The 22,376-nt window shown below is 33.1% G+C and overlaps 1 protein-coding gene across 4 annotated transcripts in view; it reads left to right on the top strand.

Annotated features, from left to right (window-relative positions):
* The window catches only part of RALGAPA1 (Ral GTPase activating protein catalytic subunit alpha 1), a 218,785-nt gene that overhangs the window by 103,784 nt on the left and 92,625 nt on the right, over nt 1-22,376 (top strand). For all 4 annotated transcript variants that reach the window (XM_045568583.1, XM_045568592.1, XM_045568564.1 and 1 more), the window contains 9 exons: nt 1,431-1,624; nt 1,884-1,982; nt 2,510-2,665; nt 4,025-4,153; nt 8,444-8,569; nt 13,848-13,906; nt 16,325-16,433; nt 16,834-16,944; nt 19,387-19,455. In XM_045568583.1, the coding sequence (XP_045424539.1) occupies nt 1,431-1,624; nt 1,884-1,982; nt 2,510-2,665; nt 4,025-4,153; nt 8,444-8,569; nt 13,848-13,906; nt 16,325-16,433; nt 16,834-16,944; nt 19,387-19,455 (1,052 nt within the window). The remainder of the gene's footprint in view (nt 1-1,430; nt 1,625-1,883; nt 1,983-2,509; nt 2,666-4,024; nt 4,154-8,443; nt 8,570-13,847; nt 13,907-16,324; nt 16,434-16,833; nt 16,945-19,386; nt 19,456-22,376) is intronic.

Below are 22,376 nucleotides of genomic sequence, written 5' to 3' on the forward strand. Positions count from 1 at the left end.
AATAAATGTATGTTTCCTGTATAACCACAATATAATGGCCGTATTCAGGATATTTAGCATAGATACATTACTGTTATTTAAATCCATAGTCGAATGTCCTCAATTGTCCAGTAATGTCCTAGATAGCTACCTCACACCATCACCAACCCAATACAGAATTTAATCCAGGACCACACATTATTGCTTGCTTTTTAATAATTTAAAATTGTATTAGCTTTACTTTGAGAAAGATAAGTTAGAGCCAAATCAGTTGATTTATCACTATATTATCAAAGTGCTCTAGAGTAGGGAGGCATTAACAGTAATGTTAAAATGTCAGTGGCTTTTTGTTTTATTTTGTTTTAGTGGCTTTAAACAGAAGCCTTTTTAAAAACATTATGGAGAAAGGGTAATTATTTGGTACCTTCTCAATAATACAATGCACAGTTATTATCCATTATATACTTTACATGCAAAGAGAAAAAAAGTTAAGCATTAGAAGTAAAAGATGTACATATATTAATACTAAGAATGAACTTATCAATATATTGGGATATTATCAAGCATGAAATATCGTAAGCTTATAATTCTTTCAATCTACAAAATTTTCCTTCCCAAAGTTCTTTAAGATACATGGATATCTTTATTAACTTTTGAATAATTTTCTGTAGCCTTTTCCGTTATATAATGGAAACTAAGTAGAATAATGGATTTTTTTTAAAACTGGAGGAGACCTATAATGATATCTAGCTAAACCATCTGTTTCACAGATGAGGAAATGTAGCCTTAGATTATTAAATAACTTATGTAACACATAATTATGGCAGAATTATGAGACTAAAGCCAAGGTTACCTATATTTATTACTTATAATCTTGCCAATATTAACAGGCAAAATATAATTATGGTAATTTTTGATTATGTTTAAATTTTAGTAAAAATGTCTATTTTTCATGCCATTGTGATACCTCTTTTAATGAGAGGTCTGGCTTATGAAATATGTAAATATATTTCTTTGGCAGCTTTATAAAGAAACAAGCTTATGAAGACTTCCTGCAGGATCTGCCTTTAGCCTGAGATTTTCTATAAATTTGAGGATATAACCTTAAGTAGCTATTAGGGAAAAGTGAGAGTATGTGCTTATAAATTTGATGTTTATATCAAACATAAATTTTCCTGTCTGGCATATGCCCAGTGAGTGGTATTGCATTATTTCCTCCTTAAGTAAATCGAGATAGAAGTGTTATTGAATAAGTAATTATTTTTATAATATGGAATTATGAACTAGTGCGTTTTTTACCTTGTTTGGAAAAAAATAACAGTAATGTACATTGACCTTTTTAAAATTCACTTATGTAGTTATTTAAGATTATTAATTTAACTTGGCTATTTTGGATTTTGTGGTCAATTTTCTGAAAAATTACTGACACTATTGTATGTTTTTTTTAATAGAAATCAGTGAATTTCCATCTGAATGTTGTAGTGTGATGGCAGGGGGTACTCTTACTGGATGGCATGCTGATGTTGCTACTGTAATGTGGCGAAGAATGCTAGGCATTTTGGGAGATGTCAATGCAATTATGGATCCTGAAATACATGCTCAAGTTTTTGATTACCTCTGTGAACTTTGGCAGAATCTAGCTAAGGTAAAAAAGAAAATAAAGGATTTAAAGGGTGAAGAAAAACTATTGAGAAATAGAAGAGGCCTTAGAGAACATTGTATACTGCTGCCCTCCCCTCCCTTTTACTGTAGATAAACTGGTGCCTGGCATGGTAAAGTAACTAATAATTAATTAAACATTTCCTTAGTGGTAGAAGCTGAATTTGAACTTCAGTTTAAGTTAAAGTAAACTGGAAAAGAGAATAGTTTTCGTGGGTTTATTGCCTTTTATTTAAAAATTACAGATTAGAGATAACCTCGGCATTTCAACCGATAACCTGACCTCCCCCTCTCCACCAGTTTTGATTCCTCCACTGAGAATTCTTACACCTTGGCTTTTTAAGGTAAGCGTAATATATAAAATATTAGTTTAAAATCTTCATTTAGTAAATCTTAAAACATTTGATTGAAATTGTAGCTATTATGTAGTCTTCTAAAGTGCTTAGCTTAGGAAGTCTTTAGGCATTATATAGAGAGCAGAGTGAACATGGCAAAATTATACAGAATAATTTTTATTTATTCAGTAAAACCAAAGTGAATATAGAAAAGCATGTCTTTATTATAGTTAAGTGAAATGTAAACCTTGAGTTGACACAGAATACACTGTGCTTTTGAAGATATAATACTTTTAAGTATTATTTGATATGTTTGGTTCATTTTCCTAAGTGAAACAGTTTACGATTATTCATACCTACATTGTATCATTTTGAACAACAATAGTTTCAGTTATCCTAATTTTTAATTTATTAAAGAAATTGGGCCAACTTAGAAATAAATGAGAACAAATATACTGCTTGCTATATTCAATTGTTTAAGTATTTAACAAACAGTATTTCTTTTTGAGTATTAAAAACTAATCTTTTAATTTTAGGCAACCAGGTTGACTGATAAATATAAACAAGGTAAATTACATGCTTATAAACTTATTTGTAATACAATGAAAAGAAGACAAGATGTATCTCCAAATAGAGATTTTCTAACACATTTCTACAATATAATGCATTGTGGATTACTTCATATTGATCAGGTAACTATATATACTTTCTAAGAAGTTATTTTATCAGTTTAACTTTGATTCTTGATTCTGTTTGGTTTGTGATTTTTAAGGTGTAGAATTAAAACTGTCTCCCTTATGCAGTAATTTATATACAGTTTACTTCCATTTTATGACCTTATTTATTCTTGAAACATGGTTGAAAAGCAACCTATTATTGTAATTAGGGGATTGGTTTGAGTATTCTTCCAACTTTAAATACCAACCAGTTCACTCTTTGAAGAGATTAAACCATCCTTTGCTTATGTTGACTTCTTCTTTAGTGTTCCAGTATACTTGTTCTTAGGCGTTTTGTAATTGATAGTTGAAGCATGTGGATTTGCTCATCTAATCATGCAGTAGTCAGATTTTTTCCACTCTAAGAATCAGCACATCATACTTTCTTACTACCACCAATTATATTGGCATAGTGACAATTACATTGATTTGGTAATAATATCAGTTACAATCATTGAATAGTCACAAATAGGACTCTAGGACATTACTTCAGGGGTCTTGATCTTGGCCATAAAACTAAAAAGGATGGGAAATTGCAAGTCAAAGTATTTATAAGTATTGTAAATATTTTTATCCTAATATGGTTAAATTTCACTTATAGGTCATTTAGAGAGCATTAAATTAATATTAAAAGATGATAATTATATCTCCTCCTGAAAAATGAAAATACTTCTTTCATTAATTTAAAATAAGTATAGTGTTCTACATTATAAGCATGTCTCAAAACAGCGCTGTTAATTACTAGAAAAGAGAGCTTTTGTTTAAGATAAGTTAGACTGAGTAATACAAGCTAATGTACCATGTCCTCATGGTAAATTCCAAAGGCAAAGTGAATGAATAAGCCAGATTAGGAATATTCCCTTAAAAGTGCCTGGTTCTAGATGTCTGAAGCTAGATATCTGTCATTAAAGGACATATCTAAAAAAGAGACTCCTCCCAGTTGCCACATACCAGGTCATTTGTGTTCCAAGATGAGAGTTGTCACATAGAAGCAACTAGGTGGCAGGAGAAACTACTTTGTAATTTAGTTTTACAGTGTGTGAGCCTTATATTTTTAACCCTCTGAAGCAAAGAGCCTTTTTTCTCTAGTGTGACAAAAAATTCTGTTATTTGTGTAAGTTAAACAAATGTGTTCCTAAGTTTACTTTTCCTATATCAGAATACAATGTTAAGTATGGATTATTTGCAAGAATTAAAATTAGCCTTTCCAGTTAGCCAATGTACACTAATTACCTTTTTAAATTATTTTCATATATCTATTTTTAAGAATATTGATTAGCTGACAGCCAAAATAACATACGTGATATTATTTTCCCCTTCTTTTCTTATTCTAAGGATATTGTCAATACGATCATCAAACACTGCTCACCTCAGTTTTTTTCACTTGGTTTGCCTGGAGCCACAATGCTTATTATGGATTTTATTGTAGCAGCTGGTAGAGTGGCTTCTTCAGCTTTTCTCAATGTAAGTTATTTTCTGTTCTTCATAACATAACAAACTTTAGATAGCTAGAACTCAACTAAAAAAGCAACAAAGGGAGAGCTGTTGTTGACAAAATCCAGCAAGGGGATTTTGAGGAAAATTTACAGTTTAATTGGAATTGATTGCTTCTCTTACATTAGAAAAATGTAAACAAGAAATACTGAAATATAAGAAAGCACTGAAATTTGTTAGCACTAAAATCAGTAGACTCTGATAAGAAAAACAGGATTTCAAGTTGAGATAATCAAGGAAACAGGATGGGAAAAAGCAAAGAAAGGGCAGTGGGCTATAGCAAAGAAGAAAGAAACAGTGGTAAGTAATCATTGCACAATGTATATGTATATCAAGTCACACTGTACACCTTAAATATATTCAGTATTTTTAAAATTAAATAGCGATGAGATAACCACCCTAGAAGGAAATACTCCCTAGGTGTAAACTCTGAACTCCCAAAACTACATGTGAGGATTTTTCATACTGTCATGGAACTGTGAGGCAATATCAAGTAAATCAGTATACCTGGAATATATTCATATATAAGTGGCAGAGGTGAGCTAGAGAGGAAGGCAGTAGCTGTGTTCACAGTGCCAAAAAGCTTAGATAAAATCCTAAGAAAGGAATGAGTAACACTGAAGGATTTTAAAAAGGAGTAACATGATCAAATTTGTATTAACATTTTGGAAAGATCACTCTGGAGTAAGTTATAAATGGGAAACAATTAACTGAAAATCTGTTGGAAAAAAGTAAGTATATTTGGGAGAGAAAAAATACTTGTCTAGTACTTTGTAACTTGGAAAGCAGTTTAACATACATTTTTTGTTTATAAGCTGCAAAAGTGAAAAATCAACAGTGAAATAGAGAAGGAGTTCTATTCGGGGCATTGTAAGATGTATATTAGATATCAATGAAGAGATGTCAGGAGAATAATTGCATATTACAATTCAGGAGCTCAAGGGGGATGTCAGGACTGAAAATATAAAGTTTAGAGACATTAGCTTATAGATGGTATTTAAAGCCATGAAACTGGATACAGTCACCTAAAGAGAATGTACAAATAAATAAGAAAAGCAGCAGGCCAGGCATGGTGGCTCATACCTGTAGTCCCAGCTCTTTTGAGAGGCTGAGGCAAGAGGATCACTAAAGCCCAGGAGTTCAAGAACAGCCTGGGTAATATAGTGAGACCGCATCTCCTTAAAAAAAAAAAAAAAAGAAGGCCAGGCATGGTGGTGCATTCCTGTAGTCCTTGAGCCTGGGAGTTGGAGTTTGCAATGAGCTGTGATCATGCTACTACTACACTCCAGTTGGCAACAGAGCAAGACCCTGTCTCAAACAAACAACAAAGGAGCAGTATTTATAGCTAGTTATATAACCATTTCTCCAGTTCCCTTAGCAATGATCGTGTTTTATTTATCTTGGTGTCTCTAGGGCCTAGGATAGCACCATGCTTAGTTGGTGTTTATTTATTGAATGTATGTGTTAATTCAGGGCCTAAATGGCACCTAGTATGTACTCCACATTGTGCTGAGCCCTTTTGTGGTTATTAAACTTTCTCTCCTTTGTTTACAGTGTTACTTTGGGTGGAATACAGAGGGATATAGAATAAATTAGATGTGCTTTGTGCTCAGTAAACGTATCGTCTGTTTCTGGGGAAATAGGGAACTAAATTAACAACTAAAGAATGTAGGGCATCAAAGAAATACCAACAGGAGGAGCATAGCATAGTGGTTAAAAGCATGGACTCTAGAGCCAGTCTGCCTGGGATCAAGTCTCAGCTCTGCCACTTATTAGCTGTGTGGCCTTCGGCAAGTTACTTAACTTTTCTGTGTCTCTGTTTCTTCATCTGTAAAATAGAGATAACTGCCTCATAGGATTATTTTATAAGGGTTTGTAACATGGTTGGAATATTATATGACACATTGTATGTGCAATATAAGAATTTTTTAAATAAAATTATTTCATAATTCAGAAAAAGGAGAGATTTTATTTGTTTGGGGATATCATAAAACTTTCATGAAAAATACAGATGAATAGATTCCTGAATAGATCATTTTGTGTAAGTGAAAATAGAAGATAGGGAAGGTATTCCAGGCAGAGTTAAACAGGCATGAGTAAGATGTTTTCAAGGAATGACAAACAATCCATCTTGTTTAGAGGCTAGTTAATCTATGATAGCGGAGTGGACAGAAAGAACAGAATGGTACTTTAGGTCTTCCTTCCCAAAGTGTGGTCTGTACACGAGAAACATTTGGCATGATATCTGGGTACTTGTGAGAAATGTAGAATCTCAGACCCCATCCCAGACCTACTTACTGAATCAGAATCTGCATTTTAACTAGATCACAAATGATTGGTAAAATCATTGGGTAAAGATTGAGTAGCACTGCTTTAGATTACATCTTGGAAAGGTCTTGAATGTCAGGGATGTCAGATTATAATGCTATATTAGATAAATAGTTAAATTTTTTTTAAAGTGGAGAGAGATTGTTGATCTGCCCTTTGGGAATATTAAATAAGCATTAATCTAGGAGTGTATTTAAGACAAACTAGAGATAGTAAACAAATTACAAAATACTATAGTATAATCAGTGTATGTATTAGATTATCAGTCTCTTGAATACTGGCAAAAATTGATAGAAATCAGAAGATACTAATATATAAACCAATATTTTTTATTAATTTACTATGAAAACTATTAGTGTTTTATTAATTTACTCTGGAAATTATTACTGTTCAGCGAGCCAGGTATTCCAGATGACTAGTCAGCTTTTTTCAAAGTTCTATAGAAGAATTAAGCCCTAATGTACTAAAGCATCAATTTTATGTGACACATCCATTTTATATGACTAATTAACTTCTGTCTTATGCACCTAATACTATGCATTATGTAACATCCTTGGAAAATTCAGAAAATAGTTATTTTCTGAGTTCTCTGGATCATGTGAGGAATACCTGTTGGGAAAGGCTGCATAAAAAAGCAAATTACTGCAGGAATTACGCTGACACATCTCTACTAGAAAAGCTTTTTCTTCTGGGATGGTGTTGGAAATACCCAGTCTAAATCTTGTTCTTTGTATTCCCATTTTAGATCCCATGCATATCATTTTCCTCCTGTTAATGTTATTCTCCCACTTAGGCAGATTATAAGATAATTGATTCAGTTTTGCCTTTCTTAATTACAATCACATTCCAGGTCTGCTCCCATGATATCCACATACCTGAACATTCCCAGTTACCTTATCAACCTTTAAAGAAAAACTCTTAGGTAATCTTTCATTAAATACTGGTTTTTTAAATCAGTCATTTTTATAGGATAACTTTTATTTTATATCGAAATGGTGGATATGAGCTTACTCTGTCCCCTTATACTGCTGCCTTATGTCTAGATTGTTTTTTAATCTGGAAATGAGTTGTTTTGTTAAAAATCATATAATAGGGTACTACATTATTGCCTCTGTTATAATATTTATTAAGATGAGGAAATCCTTTTGGAGATTGGGTTTTGATTTATGTGAATAGAAGTATTATATTTCTAATAGATTTGTAGTTAGCATTTTTGTTAGGTATTAAACGTACAAATCAATTTGCAGGTATTTTAGTAAATAAAACAATATATTAGTAGGTAGATGTTGATATTTGGTGGACATGCAAGAAGGCAGAAGAGGAAAAAGAAACATTCAGTGTTGATACTTCAGAAATACCTTAATATAGCTAAAGATAAAAAGTTACCTTCATCTATAGTCCAGGCATACATTCTAATGTTTTTAGTAAGTAACATAGGCAATGTTTTTCTTATGTGCATAATGTTATAAAAACCATCTAGACTGGTGCCTTTCATATAGTTAACATTTTCATTCTTATATTTATTACTAACTAAGGATGAATAAATAATATAGTGAAATTGAGTCATCAGCTTATTAGACCAATATGTCATGATGTTGCATTACCTTTAAAATTAAAGTATTTATATTTTTCCTTATAATTAGAGTAAATTGATGCTGGTAACTTAGTTATATTCCTATTTACAGTCTCATTAACCATAGCCAATTTGAGGAAAGCTCTGATATCTGTTTATTACATTTATTGAGAATAACAGGAGTTTATGTGGAAAGTGTAGATGGGAACCTAAATCTTTTTATGTCCCCTTTCCTTTTGAAACTTTGTTTTATACTCTCGCATCCTTGTCTATTGTAGCTTTGTAGTAAAGTAATTTTTCTGATAATTTTAATGACATAATTGAATATATTTTAAAGCGTTTTAAAATCTGATACATAGGCACCGAGAGTGGAAGCACAAGTTCTTCTGGGATCTTTGGTTTGCTTCCCCAACTTATATTGTGAACTGCCTGCTCTCCATCCCAACGTTCCTGATATTGCTGTATCTCAATTTACAGATGTTAAGGTAAGAAATCAAACCCATGTAACAAAAACCACTGTACCCCCTAAATCTATTTAAATTTTTAAAAGAGAAAGAAAAATCAGATGCTAATTTTTAGCATTTAAGTGATTTTATAATCATAAATTATATGTAATAAAATTTGTATTCTTTCTTTTCTTTTTGAAATACATATAGTTGTTAAAAAGCATTGACCAGCCATGTCCTTCAGACACAAAGGGTGGAATTTTCATTAGAAATATAGACTTTTTTGTGTTTAATACTGCTTTGGGACCTTTTTCTTGTTATTGAACCTACTCATATGTCTACTTCATGGGATTCATTCATTCACTCACTGAACATTTATCGAAACATCCTGTGAGCTAGATACTATGCTGCTAATGTAAGGCTTCTAAGGTTGAGATGGCAAACTGAACTGCACATATTTTATGACTCTACCTACCCAGTTTCTCAGTGTGATGAGTCAAACAAAGTAATGGAAATTTTATACTGCTATAGGAAACTATGGAGTTGGCATAGAGATCTCATGTACCTGAAGCGTTAAAGGACTTGAATAGTAGATGGTGCGAAATTAAGAGCGACTATAAAGTTGTCGATGAAACCTACCCCAGATAGTAATCCTTAAACAAACAAAATTATAATTGGGTTCAGTTAGGAGCAGACATGCCCAAATGTCACTTGTTATTTATAAGATTTTTTAAAAATTTCAGGTAGAAAAGTGGCCAGAACTTGTTGTTTGCCTCTGTAAAGGTCAGCCTGTGTTTGAAAGGAATATGCGACATGTTTGGCACAATTATTCTTCTGGACTCAATAATTCTTAGACCAAGGTAGAGGAGGGTGGTGTGAAAATTTCTCCTAGTTAGGATAAAGGCATTCAGTGCTCTGGGCCCAGCAATGTCCTGGTAGTAAATAATTTCATCACTAAGTTAAGACCTGTCTCTAACTGAATGCCTCTGTATTGTAAATTTACAAGGGTTTAACAGTCCTGAGATGTGGCGTCTATCACAGTGATTGCCAGATGGTCTTTGTTTGACCTGAATTGGTCCCTAGAGTTAGACAAAGGGTTGAGAGAGAGAGACATTATAGCTCCTTGGGAACTATGCTGATTTTTTTTTTTAAACTTGATTTTTCTGACGTTTTTAAATTTAATTTGTTACGAGTGCTACATACACTCTCTACAGCATCCATATTTCTCTTTAAAACATTTGTCATACTTGAAATTACTTGTTCAATGTCTGACTTCTACTTTAGACAGATAAACACCATGAAGCCTTATTTTTTGCTATATCATCATAGCGTAACACACTGCTTGGCACATAGTATATACTCAGAAATCATTTGTTAAATAAGTGAACTTGACTTATACATAAAATCATATGGTTTGATGCTAATTTTCAATGACATTTAATAAAAACTATACAAATTGACCTTTGTTCTTTAGAGACGTAATAGTTATAGTTTCTTTTATTTTCAGAAGATCTTGAAGGCCAAGGATGAATCTTCATTTTAATTTACTTAGACAGTTTTGAGTTAGTTAAGAGTTAGCCTAGCCTACTTCATACTATCTACATTTCAGGGTGGCCTTGTTCTCTATTGGCTGTTGCATAGGCAGTAAGGCTGAAGTGATTTTAAAAACAAAAACAACACTTTTTTGTGTGGAAAAAAAATCTCCAAAGTAAAAGCCAATTTTAATAATAATGGAGAAAGCAAAAAGCCTAACAAAGTGATCGTTGTTCTTAGTAAATGAAGATTTAAGGGTAAAGTTACGTGCCATTGTAGTTATATTTACTTTTCACTGAAACCAACATCTATGCATGTACTGTAAACCACAACCACATGGAACTACCATGTTGTTTCTTGGTTCTGTGCTGTTGAAAAACTGTTTCCTTCTACTTAAACTGTTGTTATATAGTCCTGTTGTCTTCTTGCCACTCACTTCAAACACATGTAATCATGGTACCTAATGTTAATTATCTGTCAAAATCCTTTTTATCTAAGATTTCTTTGTGAAGTCATTTATGACTTCCCAGATGAGCTGTTTGCTTACCTAGAACTTTGTATACGTTGTCTTGTTTGTTTGATTTTTTGTTTGTTTTTACAATTCATTTAAATTTTTTAGTATAGTCAGAGAATTGTGAAACTGTCATTACAGTCAATATTAGAACATTTTCATCACCCCCAAGAAACCCTGTACCCGTTAGCAGTCATTCCCCATTCTCTCTACTTCAGGCTCCAGGCAATTACAGATTTATGTTGTGTCTCTGTGGATTTGCCTGGATATTTTATATTACATGATCTTGAATTTTAATTACTTGTTTATAAATCTGCCTCTGTCCCTGAACTGTAAACTTCTTAAGGATAAATACATTGTCTTAACTATCTTCTTATTTCCAGCAACTAAGACAGGGTCTGTTGCATAGAAAGCTCTTGAGCTTAAACAGTAGACATTTTCCAAGTACCTATTAATTGCTAGCCATTGGGCTAGGTGCTAAGTTTACAAAGATAAGTATAATAGAAGGTTGCCCCTCTTGAGGAGCTTATATTCTATGTAGCCGATAAATGCTTATGGAATGAGTGTATTAATGATTTTTTAAAAGTCAATGAACAAATTCTTAGTTACCAAATCTAGTGTCATTCTTGTTCTCCTGATCCACTATAGTATTGATGCCGTTGATGTTTTTATCCTTCCTAAATGTCTCTTCGTCTTTTGTTACACAGATCTCTCTTGATTTACTTCTTGCCCAAGTATTCTGACTCCTTAACAAACTAGTTTTCTTTTCTCTGCTTGCTAAACATACAATCACCTCAATGTTCTACCGTTGTTTTTCTTCTCTATTTTCTCCCTCTTGAATATTTTATTCATTTACATGACTTTAACTAGTATCTAAAACTTATTGCAAAACTCACACATTATCATACTTTACAAATTAATAAGGAAGAAGAAGCTGGCTTTTTCTGACCAGTTTTATTGAGGTAAAATTAACAAATAAAAATTGTATATATTTAAGTTGTACAACTTGATGTTTTGACATACTTATACATTGTGGCAAACATCAAGGTAAATATATATCCCTCACCTCATATAGTTACCTTTTTTGGTTGGCAGGGGAGCAAGTGAGAAGAACTAAGATCCACTCTCTTAGCAGATTGTTAACTGTAGTTACCATGCTGTACATTGAATCTCCAGAATTTATTCATCCTGCATGTCTGAAACTTTGTACTCTTTAACCAACATTTTCCCATTTCTCCTACTGTCTGCTTCTGAGAGTTCAACATTTTAGATTCCACATGTAAATGAGATCACACAGTATTTGTCTTTCTGTGTCTGGCTTATTTCACTTAGCCCAGTGTCCTCTAGGTCCATTCATGTTGTCACAAATGACAAGATTTCCCTCTTTTTAAAGGCTGAATAATATTCCATTGTGTATGTATTTATGTGTGTGTGAGTGACATTTTATCCATTAGTCCTCCAGTGGACACTTAGGCTTTTTCCACATATTGGCTATTGTGAATAATTCTGCAGTAGACACGGGAGTGCAGATATCTCTTTGACATACTAATTTCATGGGATTCCCAAAAGTGGGATTATTTTGGGTTATAGGGATATTTTAACAATATTAATTCTTCCAATCCATGAACACCGTTTGTCTTTTTTTTTTTTTTTTAAACATCTTTTTTTTATTTATTTATTTATTTTTTGAGGCAGAGTCTCGCTCTGTTACCCGGGCTAGAGTGCCGTGGCCTCAGCCTGGCTCACAGTAACCTCAAACTCCTGGGCTCAAGCAATCCTACTGCCTCAGCCTCCCAAGTACTGGGACTACAGGCATGTGCCACCATGCCCGGCTCATTTTTTTTATATATTTTTAGTTGTCCAGCTAATTTCTTTCTATTTTTTAGTAGAGATGGGGTCTCGCTCTTGCTCAGGCTGGTCTCGAACTCCTGAGCTCAAACGATCCGCCCACTTCAGCCTCCCAGAGTGCTAGGATTATAGGCGTGAGGTACTGCACCCGGCCTATTTCTGTCTTTGTCAGTTTCTTTAATCAGTGTTCTATAGTTTCAGCGTACAGATCTTTCAACTCTTTGGTTTAAATTTATTCATAAGTATTTTATTGTTTTTGATGCTATTTTTAAGTGGAATTGTTCTTTTAATTTCTTTTTTGAATAGTTCATTGTTAGTGTATAGAAACACAACTGATTTTTGTATGTTGATTTTGTATCCTGCAACTCTACTGACTTTGTTAGTTTCTAACAGTTTTTTGGTGGAGTCTTTAGGATTTTCTATATATTAGATCACGTTATCTGCAAAGACAGTTCTAATTCTTTCTTTTCAGTATAGATGCTTTTTTTTATATTTCATTTTTCTGCCTAATTACTCTGGCCAGGAATCCCAATATTATGTTGAATAGAAGTGGTGAGAATGGGCATCCTTGTCTTGTTCCTGGTCTTAAAGGAAAAGCTTTTAGCTTTTCACTGTTGCATATGATGTTAGCTACAGACTTACTATATATGGCCTTACTTATGTTGAGGTACATTCCTTCTGTACCTAATTTGTTGAGTTTTAATCGTGAAAGGATATTGTATTTTGTCAAATGCTTTTTCTCTACCTATTGAGATGATCACATGATTTTTATCCTTCGTTCTCCTAATGTGATGTATCACTTTTATTAATGTACATATATTGTACCATCCTTGCATCCCAGGAATAAATTCTGCTTGATCATGGTATGTGATCCTTTTAATGTGATGTTGAATTTAGTTTGCTAGTATTTCTTTGAGGATATTTGTATCTGTACTCATCAGGGATATTGGCCTGTAATTTTTTTTTTCTTGTAGTACCCTTGTCTAATTTTGGTATCTGGGTAGTACTGGCCTCATAAAATGAGTTTTGAAGTTTTCCCTCCTTTTCAATTTTTTGGAAGAGTTTGAGAAGGAATTGTGTTAATTCTTCTTTAAATGTTTGGTAGAATTTACCAGTGAAGCCATCCAGTTCTGGCTTTTAAATGGTATTTCTCAAAGTTTTAAAAAGATGTTTATTCTACTTTAGTTATCTTCCTTTATTACTCTTCTAATCAGGATAAAGAGTATTTTTTAACATATACTTTTGGTTATAAATTTCAGAAATATCTTTAGCTACTTTTATGAATAATATTGGATTCTTTACTTAACTATTATATTCCCAGTACCTGGCACAGTGCCTGGTCCATAGTGGCCACTTAATAAATATTTGTAGAATGAATGAATGAAAACTTAGTCATTGCTATTAACTATTTCCTCCTTATTTTAGGAACTTATAATCAAGACTGTGTTAAGCTCAGCAAGAGATGAGCCCTCTGGTCCTGCACGGTAGGTCATATATTCTTAGAGTTAACTAGTCTGTGTTTGGAATCTTATTTTAGGAGTTGATTGAATTATTAAAGTAGTCCAGATTATTTCAGGCACATAAAAGCCATTCTGAATTACAAATTTAAATGATTTGAATAGATAAATACTCTGACTTTTATTCAAGATTTAAATACTAACCTTCCTTCATTAAAAAAAAATCCTAGTCACCTTTTTTAGTAACTTCACCCTCTTTTTAAAGTAATTTGTTATAATTTAATTATTTAAGTACATTTTGCTTTCTCTTCACATAATATTTATCATTGTCTTTTATGCAATACTTTGAAACACATTAGTAAATACCCAATGAATGTTTATTAAATTGAATTAAAACAAGACATTTTTATTGTGGAACGTGACGTATCTAAGAAAATAGATTCCAATTTTGTTAGCCAGAAACTGATGCTTGGAAAGCCAACATTTATTAGATCCAAAGCTAATGTTTATTAAGCCTGTTCTATGTGTTAGGCACTATCCTAACACTTCCTGTTTATTTGCTTGTTGAGGTTTTTTAATAACTCTACGAGATAGGTATAATTTTTTTCCTCCTGTTAATTGGTAAAGAAACTGGATCCCAGAGAATTTAAATAACCTGCCCTATTACTCAGATATGACAGAGCCATGATTAATACCCCAGCAGTTTGTCTTATTAGATGGATAAGTAATAAGTGACAGAACCAAGTTTGAACCTAGAGCTTTAGACTCTGGATCTTCTGCCTTTTTAAAAAAACTGTGTTGCCTCTCAAGTGAAAGAATGTGAAAGCCTAAAACATAGCTACCCAAAGATAGACCTGGGAGTCATTAACATAACAGCTTGTGTTTTTGAGTGTGTGGAAAAACTCCAGAAGTTGAACATAAGCGTTGTCTCAACTTGTTTTCCTATACCATTTTAGTGTGTGTGTGTGTGTGTGTGTGTGTGTGTGTGTGTGTGTGTATTTTTAAAAAGCTTATAACCCCAAATCTGAACAGAAGCAGATTTGAACTATACTGAGAATAATCTAGATTATTTTGACATAGTGGGGGAATGTGGAAAAGTCTATACACACAAAAACAAAAACATGCTGTTCTTACCCCCTCTGGTTACAACAAAAACTGTTGAGCATTTGGACTCCCAGTCTCTACCTTTAGTTAGCTGCATCCATGGACAGCTTTGCTTTACTTCAGAGTTTATTGTTGCTTTAGGATTATGGATGTTTCCATTGCTAAAACTGAAACTTGGTTATTTAGCTCTATAAATAACCTGGGATTTATGGGTGGACAACAATAAGGAAGAAATAAAGCAGTAAACTTCACTTAAAAGATTTTTAGGTAGTTTTGATAACTTAGTAGCTTTAACACTCTAGACTGAAAGATGGGACTTAAGACCTTCTGATCTGCTATATTAAGGAAGAAAAATCTTTCCATGTTGAATTGTTCTGGAATTTAGCATTCCACTGAATTTAAGTTAAGAACATGAATATCTGGACATGCCATGTATAACAGGATACTGGAAGGAGTTGACTGTTTTTATATTTAGAACCATTATACACTTTGTCAGAAGCCTAGACTTGAACATAGTAATAGAATTCTTGTAGATTATAATCATTAAATAAGTCTCTTTAAGCTGAAACTCAGCTGAAGTTACGTTGCTAGGGAAATGAAGCCCTAAAAGGCATTAGGGAATAGAAAAAAAAATTCTATAAGTTGTATTCGTGTTGGAATTTTTTTTTTAATTTCAAAATATTAAGGAGGGGTACACATGTTTTTGTTACACGGATAGCTTTTGTAATGCTTGAGTCAGGGCTATAAGTATGCCCATCACCCAAATAGTGTTCATTGTACCCATTACGGAGGGTTTTGTCCCTCCCGTCCTCCCCTCTCCCTCTGCTTAATTTCCAATGACTTTTACTTCCCTCTGTGCACATATGTGCCTGTCGGTTAGTTCCAACTTATTAGAGAATACATGTGGTGTTTGTTTTTCCATTCTTGAGGTACTTCACTTAGGGTAATGGTCTCTAGTTCTATCCAAATTGCTGCAAAAGGCATTAATTTATCCTTTTTATGGCTGAGTAGTACTCCATGGTATATGTATACCACATTTTGTTAATCCAGTCATGAATTGATGGACACTTGAGTCAATTTATTGACATGGGCTTGTTGAAAAGATGCTGTGTGTTATCCCAGCCTATGAGCTTGGTAATAAATTGTAATAGAAAATTAGGTTTACAGTTTTGGGAATGTGCTTTCTTCCCATTTATCTTCTTTAGTTACCAGCTAATGTGTAGAGTAACATTTATTCATTTACTTAGATAGTGTATATTCATCTGTGTCAGTTGATCATGGGTGTTGTTTGTGGTGGTGGGTTTCATTTTATTTAATCATTGTTGGTTGCCTTTTTTGCAGATGTGTAGCACTTTGCAGTTTAGGTATTTGGATTTGTGAAGAACTAGTCCATGAGTCTCATCATCCTCAAATTAAGGAAGCTCTGAATGTAATTTGTGTTTCCTTAAAGGTAAAAAAAACTGTTCAGTGAAATATATTAAGATAGTATAGAATGCATGTGGGTTTTATTTTTCTTCAATTGTGAATTATATCTTGTACCCTTATAGAATAAGATATTTAATAAGTGTTTTCATTAGTTTACTATTTTTAATATTTCTTTGATTCTGACTCTTTCCTTAAGAATGCTCCTATTCTTGAATTTAAGGTATCTTTGTGATGACCTGTTTTATCTCAACTTCTTGTTTGTTTTGGCTTTGACCCTATAATACATATGAATGACTCCTAGAAAAGGAAACTGGTCATTTAAAACATATATATTTTGTTTGTTTTTTTAACTAGTATTTTTGTAACTTCCTACTCTTTGATCTTTACCACTTTTTATAACAATGATTTTTTTGTTATTATTGCAGTTTACTAATAAAACAGTAGCTCACGTAGCTTGTAACATGCTTCACATGCTGGTTCATTATGTACCTAGACTTCAGATTTACCAGCCTGATTCTCCCTTAAAAATTATTCAAGTAAGTAATTTCTCATTTTTAACAAAGTTATAACCTTGTTAAAGATTCCTAGATTTGGATACCTTGAAATATAAAAATTACCTAATAGTTTTAAAAAAAATTTTTGCATAGCTAAATAATGGCTACCCATTATGCAATTTTTGTAATATCAAAGTTCATGACAGTTCCTTTATATTTTATGTTAGAAAATTGTGTTTCTGGTTTTGAGTAAAGTAAAAACATTAAAATATATATATACATATAATATTTTAAGACAGGGTCTCACTCTGTGTCTCATGCTAGAGTATAGTGATGTCATCATAGTTCACTGCAACCTCAAACTCCTGGGCTCAAGCGATCCTCCCACCCCAGCCTCCTAAGTAGCTGGGACTACAGGGACATGCCACCATGCCCAGCCAATCTTTTTTATTTTTTTGTAGAGACAGGGTCTCACTATATTGCTCACACTGGTCTTGAACTCATGGTCCCACGCAGTTCTCCTGCCTTAGCCCCCCAAAGTTCTTGAATTATAGGCATGAGCCACTGCACCCAGCTAAAAGATAATTTATTAGTTGTAGTGGTCTTTATAAATATATTATGCTTCATTCCCTCTCTTAAGTAAGGAAAACATACCATCCTGCCAGTTATCCTGGACATTATTCCTTTCCTTTTCTCTTTAGCCAATCATTTATTAATTTTTTAAAAATTCCAATCCAATGTCTCCTATGCTTCCTTCAACACCTGACATATTTCAGCCCTTCATTATTTCTTTCTTGAGATATTACTATAGCCTTCTAATTGTTCTCCTGGCTTGTACAGTCTTCCCCTTCCAGTCATCATTCACATTCACATGACTCTGTTACTTACTTGAAAAACAATCATCTCTGATTTTCCTTTGACTGTAAAATAAAGCTCAAATTCTTTAGCTGAGAAATCAAGGCCTCCAGATGAGAACCCAACCTGTTTTTCCAGAATCATGAACGGATTCCTTTGAAATACCGTGTTGTCCAGACAGCTGAGTCTGCTCTCCTCACCTTGCCTTCTTCCTCCTACCTGAAATGCTTTACTGCTCTACTCTACCCCCTTCATCTTTCAGTGATTGACTTAAATACTACCTCCTCAGAAATGAAAATCTTGGCCAGGCATGGTGGCTTATGCCTATAATCCCAGCACTTTAGGAGGCCAGGGCAGGAGGATCACTTGAGCCCAGGAGTTCAAGACTATCCTTGGCAACATAGTGAGACTTCATCTCTACAAAAAAATGAAAAAATTAGCTGAGTGTGGTGGCACATACCAATAGTCCCAGGTACTTGGGAGGCTGAGGCACAAGGATCTCTTGCATTGAACTGATCGCACCAGTGCACTCCAGCCTGGGTGACAGAGCGAAGACCCTGTCCCTGCAAAAACAAAAAAGTCCCTGTCTGCTCTCCACAACCAAAATTTATCTTTGTTGTCATTATATTCTTATAACATTTTTAGGAAAGTTAAGAACTAATATTTATTAAGCACCTACCATGTACCAGCCACTTTTTCATATAATATCTCATTTAATTCTTGAAAGTTTTTTTAAGATAGATTATTCTCTTCCCCACCACCCCTTGTTAAAGATGAAAGAACTGAGGATTTAATAAAGTCACAAGCTAACAGGGTAGAAGCAGGATTCCAATCTAAATTTGTAAGATTCCAAAGTCCAGGTTTTTCCCACTCAACCATGTTGCTAGCCTCTATTATAGCACTAAATATAGTGAGTACGTCTAGCACTAGCAAGTAAAGCCCTTTTCTATATAAAGTATATTTAGAGGAAGTTTTCTACTTAATGCATGAAAGCAATCATTTTTTAAAATATGGTGGCATATAATAAAAGTACAATAAAAATATAATAAACTCACACATTTTTAACATGCACATAAAGAAATTGAATGAGACAAATTAATATCCAGGGTAAATGATAACAGTGTATATTTTGCCTTCTTTTAATAATGCCTTTTTATTGGCATTCTGTTTGATATTCATATAATAGTCAGTATATAATATATGTTAATTGAAAAGCCATATTTTTTTTTAAACAAAAAGGCTTATATTTGCATATATACAGAAAAAGACATGGAAAGACAGTAGATTTCTTCAGGTGATAAGAGTATATAAATCTTTTTGGTTATCTGTATCTTCTAATTCTTCTATAGTGAACATATAATATCTGTGTGTTTATACATATTGATTTACCCTCATGAATTGAATTAGAAAGGAATCTATTTAGAGTTGACAGAATATATATAATTTTGGTTAAGTGTGCTTGAAAAGCTTACCTAAAAATATTACTTTGAAATAACAATATTAATGTATTCAGGATAAATTTGCAGCAATAGGTTTTATATCACTTTAGCACTTAATAGTTAAGTTTTAGGATTATCATTAATTTGACATATTTTGAGCTCTTTTATTTTTTAATTTTTTTGCCTACAGATCCTAATAGCCACTATCACCCATCTTTTGCCAAGTACAGAAGCATCATCTTATGAAATGGACAAGAGGGTAATTTAAATTTTGTTTAGTGTTTAGCATGTGGTTATCTAGTAAAATATTTATATTTCTAATTTTCAAAGGTATGTATATTTACATAGTAAAAATTAATTCATATAATTCAAAATCAACTATAGTGTGAAACATGTTTTTCTGTTATTTAAGTATAGGTAATTATATTTGGTTCAAATTTCATGGCCATTTGGTAAAATCTTTGAATCTCAGGATGGTAAGGAGCCTTGGAGGACATTCTGTCCACTTTTAATTATTTCACTATATTCTGCCAAATTATGGTCTTATCTATGACTGAAATTTATTAATTCTGAGGAATTCATCACCTCTGAAGCAGCCACTTGTTTTGTATAGCTGTTACTGGTAGAAAGTAAAGATATTTTCAGTAATCCTAGTATATGTACTGCAGAGATGTGTCACTTAGGAGAAGACATTCCTTCTCTCCACCAAAAAGTTCTACAAAGTGACATTTACCTCATAGATTCATTATGAAGGTCCTTTACTTATTCCAGATATTGTATTTATCAAGTTCTAGAATTTCTTTCTTTTTTTTTTTTTTTTTTTTTAGTTTCTGTATCTTACCTGAAATTATGCATTTCTTCGTCAATTATATATACCTTCTCATCGATTCTTTAACATATTGATCATAATAAAATTAAAGTCCTCATCTGCTAGATCCACTGAGTCATAACTAAGTCTGTTCTATAGAATTTTTTTCCTCTTTACTATGAGTTCCATTATCCTGTTTGTTATTGTATCTGTTAATTTTTTTATTATATATCAGACATTATGCATAACATGTTCTAGAGACTCCAGATCTGTGCTGCCCAGTGTGGTAGCTACCAATCACATATTGTTTTCACTTTAAATTAAATTTAAAGTTAACATTAAAAATTCAGGTCCCCACTTGCACATTGTAAGTGCATGATAGCCATGGGACAAATGTAGACCATTTTCATTATCGTACAAAGTTCTGTTAGGTAAGGCTGCTCTGGATTCTGTTCATTTCCTCTGAAAATTATTCTCTTCTTTTTCCTTGTCACATCCCAATCTTGAGTTCTATTCTCCAGGTCTCAGAGTTACGATCCTTTATTCAGATTGCATTGAAATCTAAAGTGTGTTTTATTTACTGTTCATGTTCTCGTTAATTTGCAGATCTCCAAAGCTGTAATTATGTTTCTGGACCTATTCCCAGTTATTTATTTTTTTTTATTCCCATTTATTTTCATGTGTGGCTTACATATCTTTTTACACATTTGGTCTTTTAATGTTATTCCTATTGTCTGCCATATGATTTCTGACTGACTTCATGAGTTTGCCTTAGAATTTTTTATTCTTTCCTTTTGTGTTCATTTTAAATGCTATTTGAACAGGTTATATGTAGCTCTTGATAAATACATTCTTCTTCATCCTTAAAAGAGACATATACCCCATTGTTAACCAAGAGTTCTTCATTTTAATGTCTCAGGCTATGGTCTAGAATTCCACATGCAGTTTGTGAATAATACCTGGATAACTAATCGCCCATCGTCTATATCATCTTGGTCTTCCAAAGGCTTAGCTATTAATACGAAAAATCTATACTACCAAGTTCTTATTTCTTGTGCCCTTAATTTACTAAATATTTATTGATCCCAAAATGTGCATTCTGCTGGACACTACTAGTTAAACAGAGATAAATAAGATAGTTCTGTTCTCATGGAATTTAAAGATTAGAGAGTCAAGTGAGACAAAGTGTAATAAATACTTATTATAAAAAGTAGAAAAATGTATATTATACAGGGTAGGATAGAGGAGGAAGTAATTAATTATTGAGGGGAGGAGAGGGCTTGTTGAGAGAAAACTTCCTTAAAGATGAATAGGGTTTTCTACATAAATAGAGACAAAAGGTAGATTCAGAGAGTTATTCCAAGTAGAGGAAATAATGTATACAAATCGTGGCGATATAAAATAGTATGATGTATTTGGGGGAAACACTTGGCAGTTCTGTATTATAGACCATGAAGCACACAGTTGAGAGTAGGGAAAAATGAAGCTTCAGAGATAGGAAGGGGCCAGGTTATGAAGGGCCTTAGATGCCACACTATGAGTCTTGGACTTTTGTGAAAGTCTTTTTTGAAAGGATTTTAGGGCATAATTAAATATGACCATATTTTTGGAAAATCACTTAAGAAAATGTGAAAATTGACTTAAAGGGAAAAATATGATTATTGTTATTAAAATTATCTAAGAATTGATGAGGCTGGGTGCAGTGGCTCATACTTATAATCCCAGCACTTTGGGAGGCTGAGGCAGGAGGATTGTTTGAGCCCAGGAGTTTGAGACCAGCTTAGGCAATATAATGAGACCATTTCTAAAAAACAAGAAAGAAAGAAAGAAAAATTAGCCGAGTGTGGTGATGCACATCTGTAGTCTCAGCTACCTGGGAGCCTGAGGCAGGAGGATCCCTTGAACCCAGGAATTCGAGATTACAGAGAGCTGATCAGGCCACTGCACTCCATCCTAGGTGGATAGAGCAAGACCTTGTCTCTAAAAAAAAAAAAAAAAGAATTGATGTTCTGAACTTCTGAACTAAGCTAAGGGAATAAAGAATAGATAGTCACAAAGTGAAATCCACAACCAAGATAAGGAATACATGAAAAAACAGGACTGTTGAAGGAAGATGAATTTCAGTTTTCAGTGTGTTGCATGTGAGGAGTAAAAACCAGATGGAGACCACCAGCAAAACAATTACATACTTGATTAGAAAATTATAGGCTGGAAATAAAATTATTGTCATTGTCAGCACATGAGTAGTATTAAAATTGGGGGAATGGATGAGATCACTTAAGGAGAGAATAGTGTATGATACCACTCAACAGGGAATCATCATTTAGCATGATATGCCCCATCTTCCTTGGGCCAGTAGCAGTTATCTCTGT

The sequence above is a fragment of the Lemur catta genome, chromosome 1 (assembly GCF_020740605.2).
Source record: "Lemur catta isolate mLemCat1 chromosome 1, mLemCat1.pri, whole genome shotgun sequence".
Taxonomy (NCBI): domain Eukaryota; kingdom Metazoa; phylum Chordata; class Mammalia; order Primates; family Lemuridae; genus Lemur; species Lemur catta.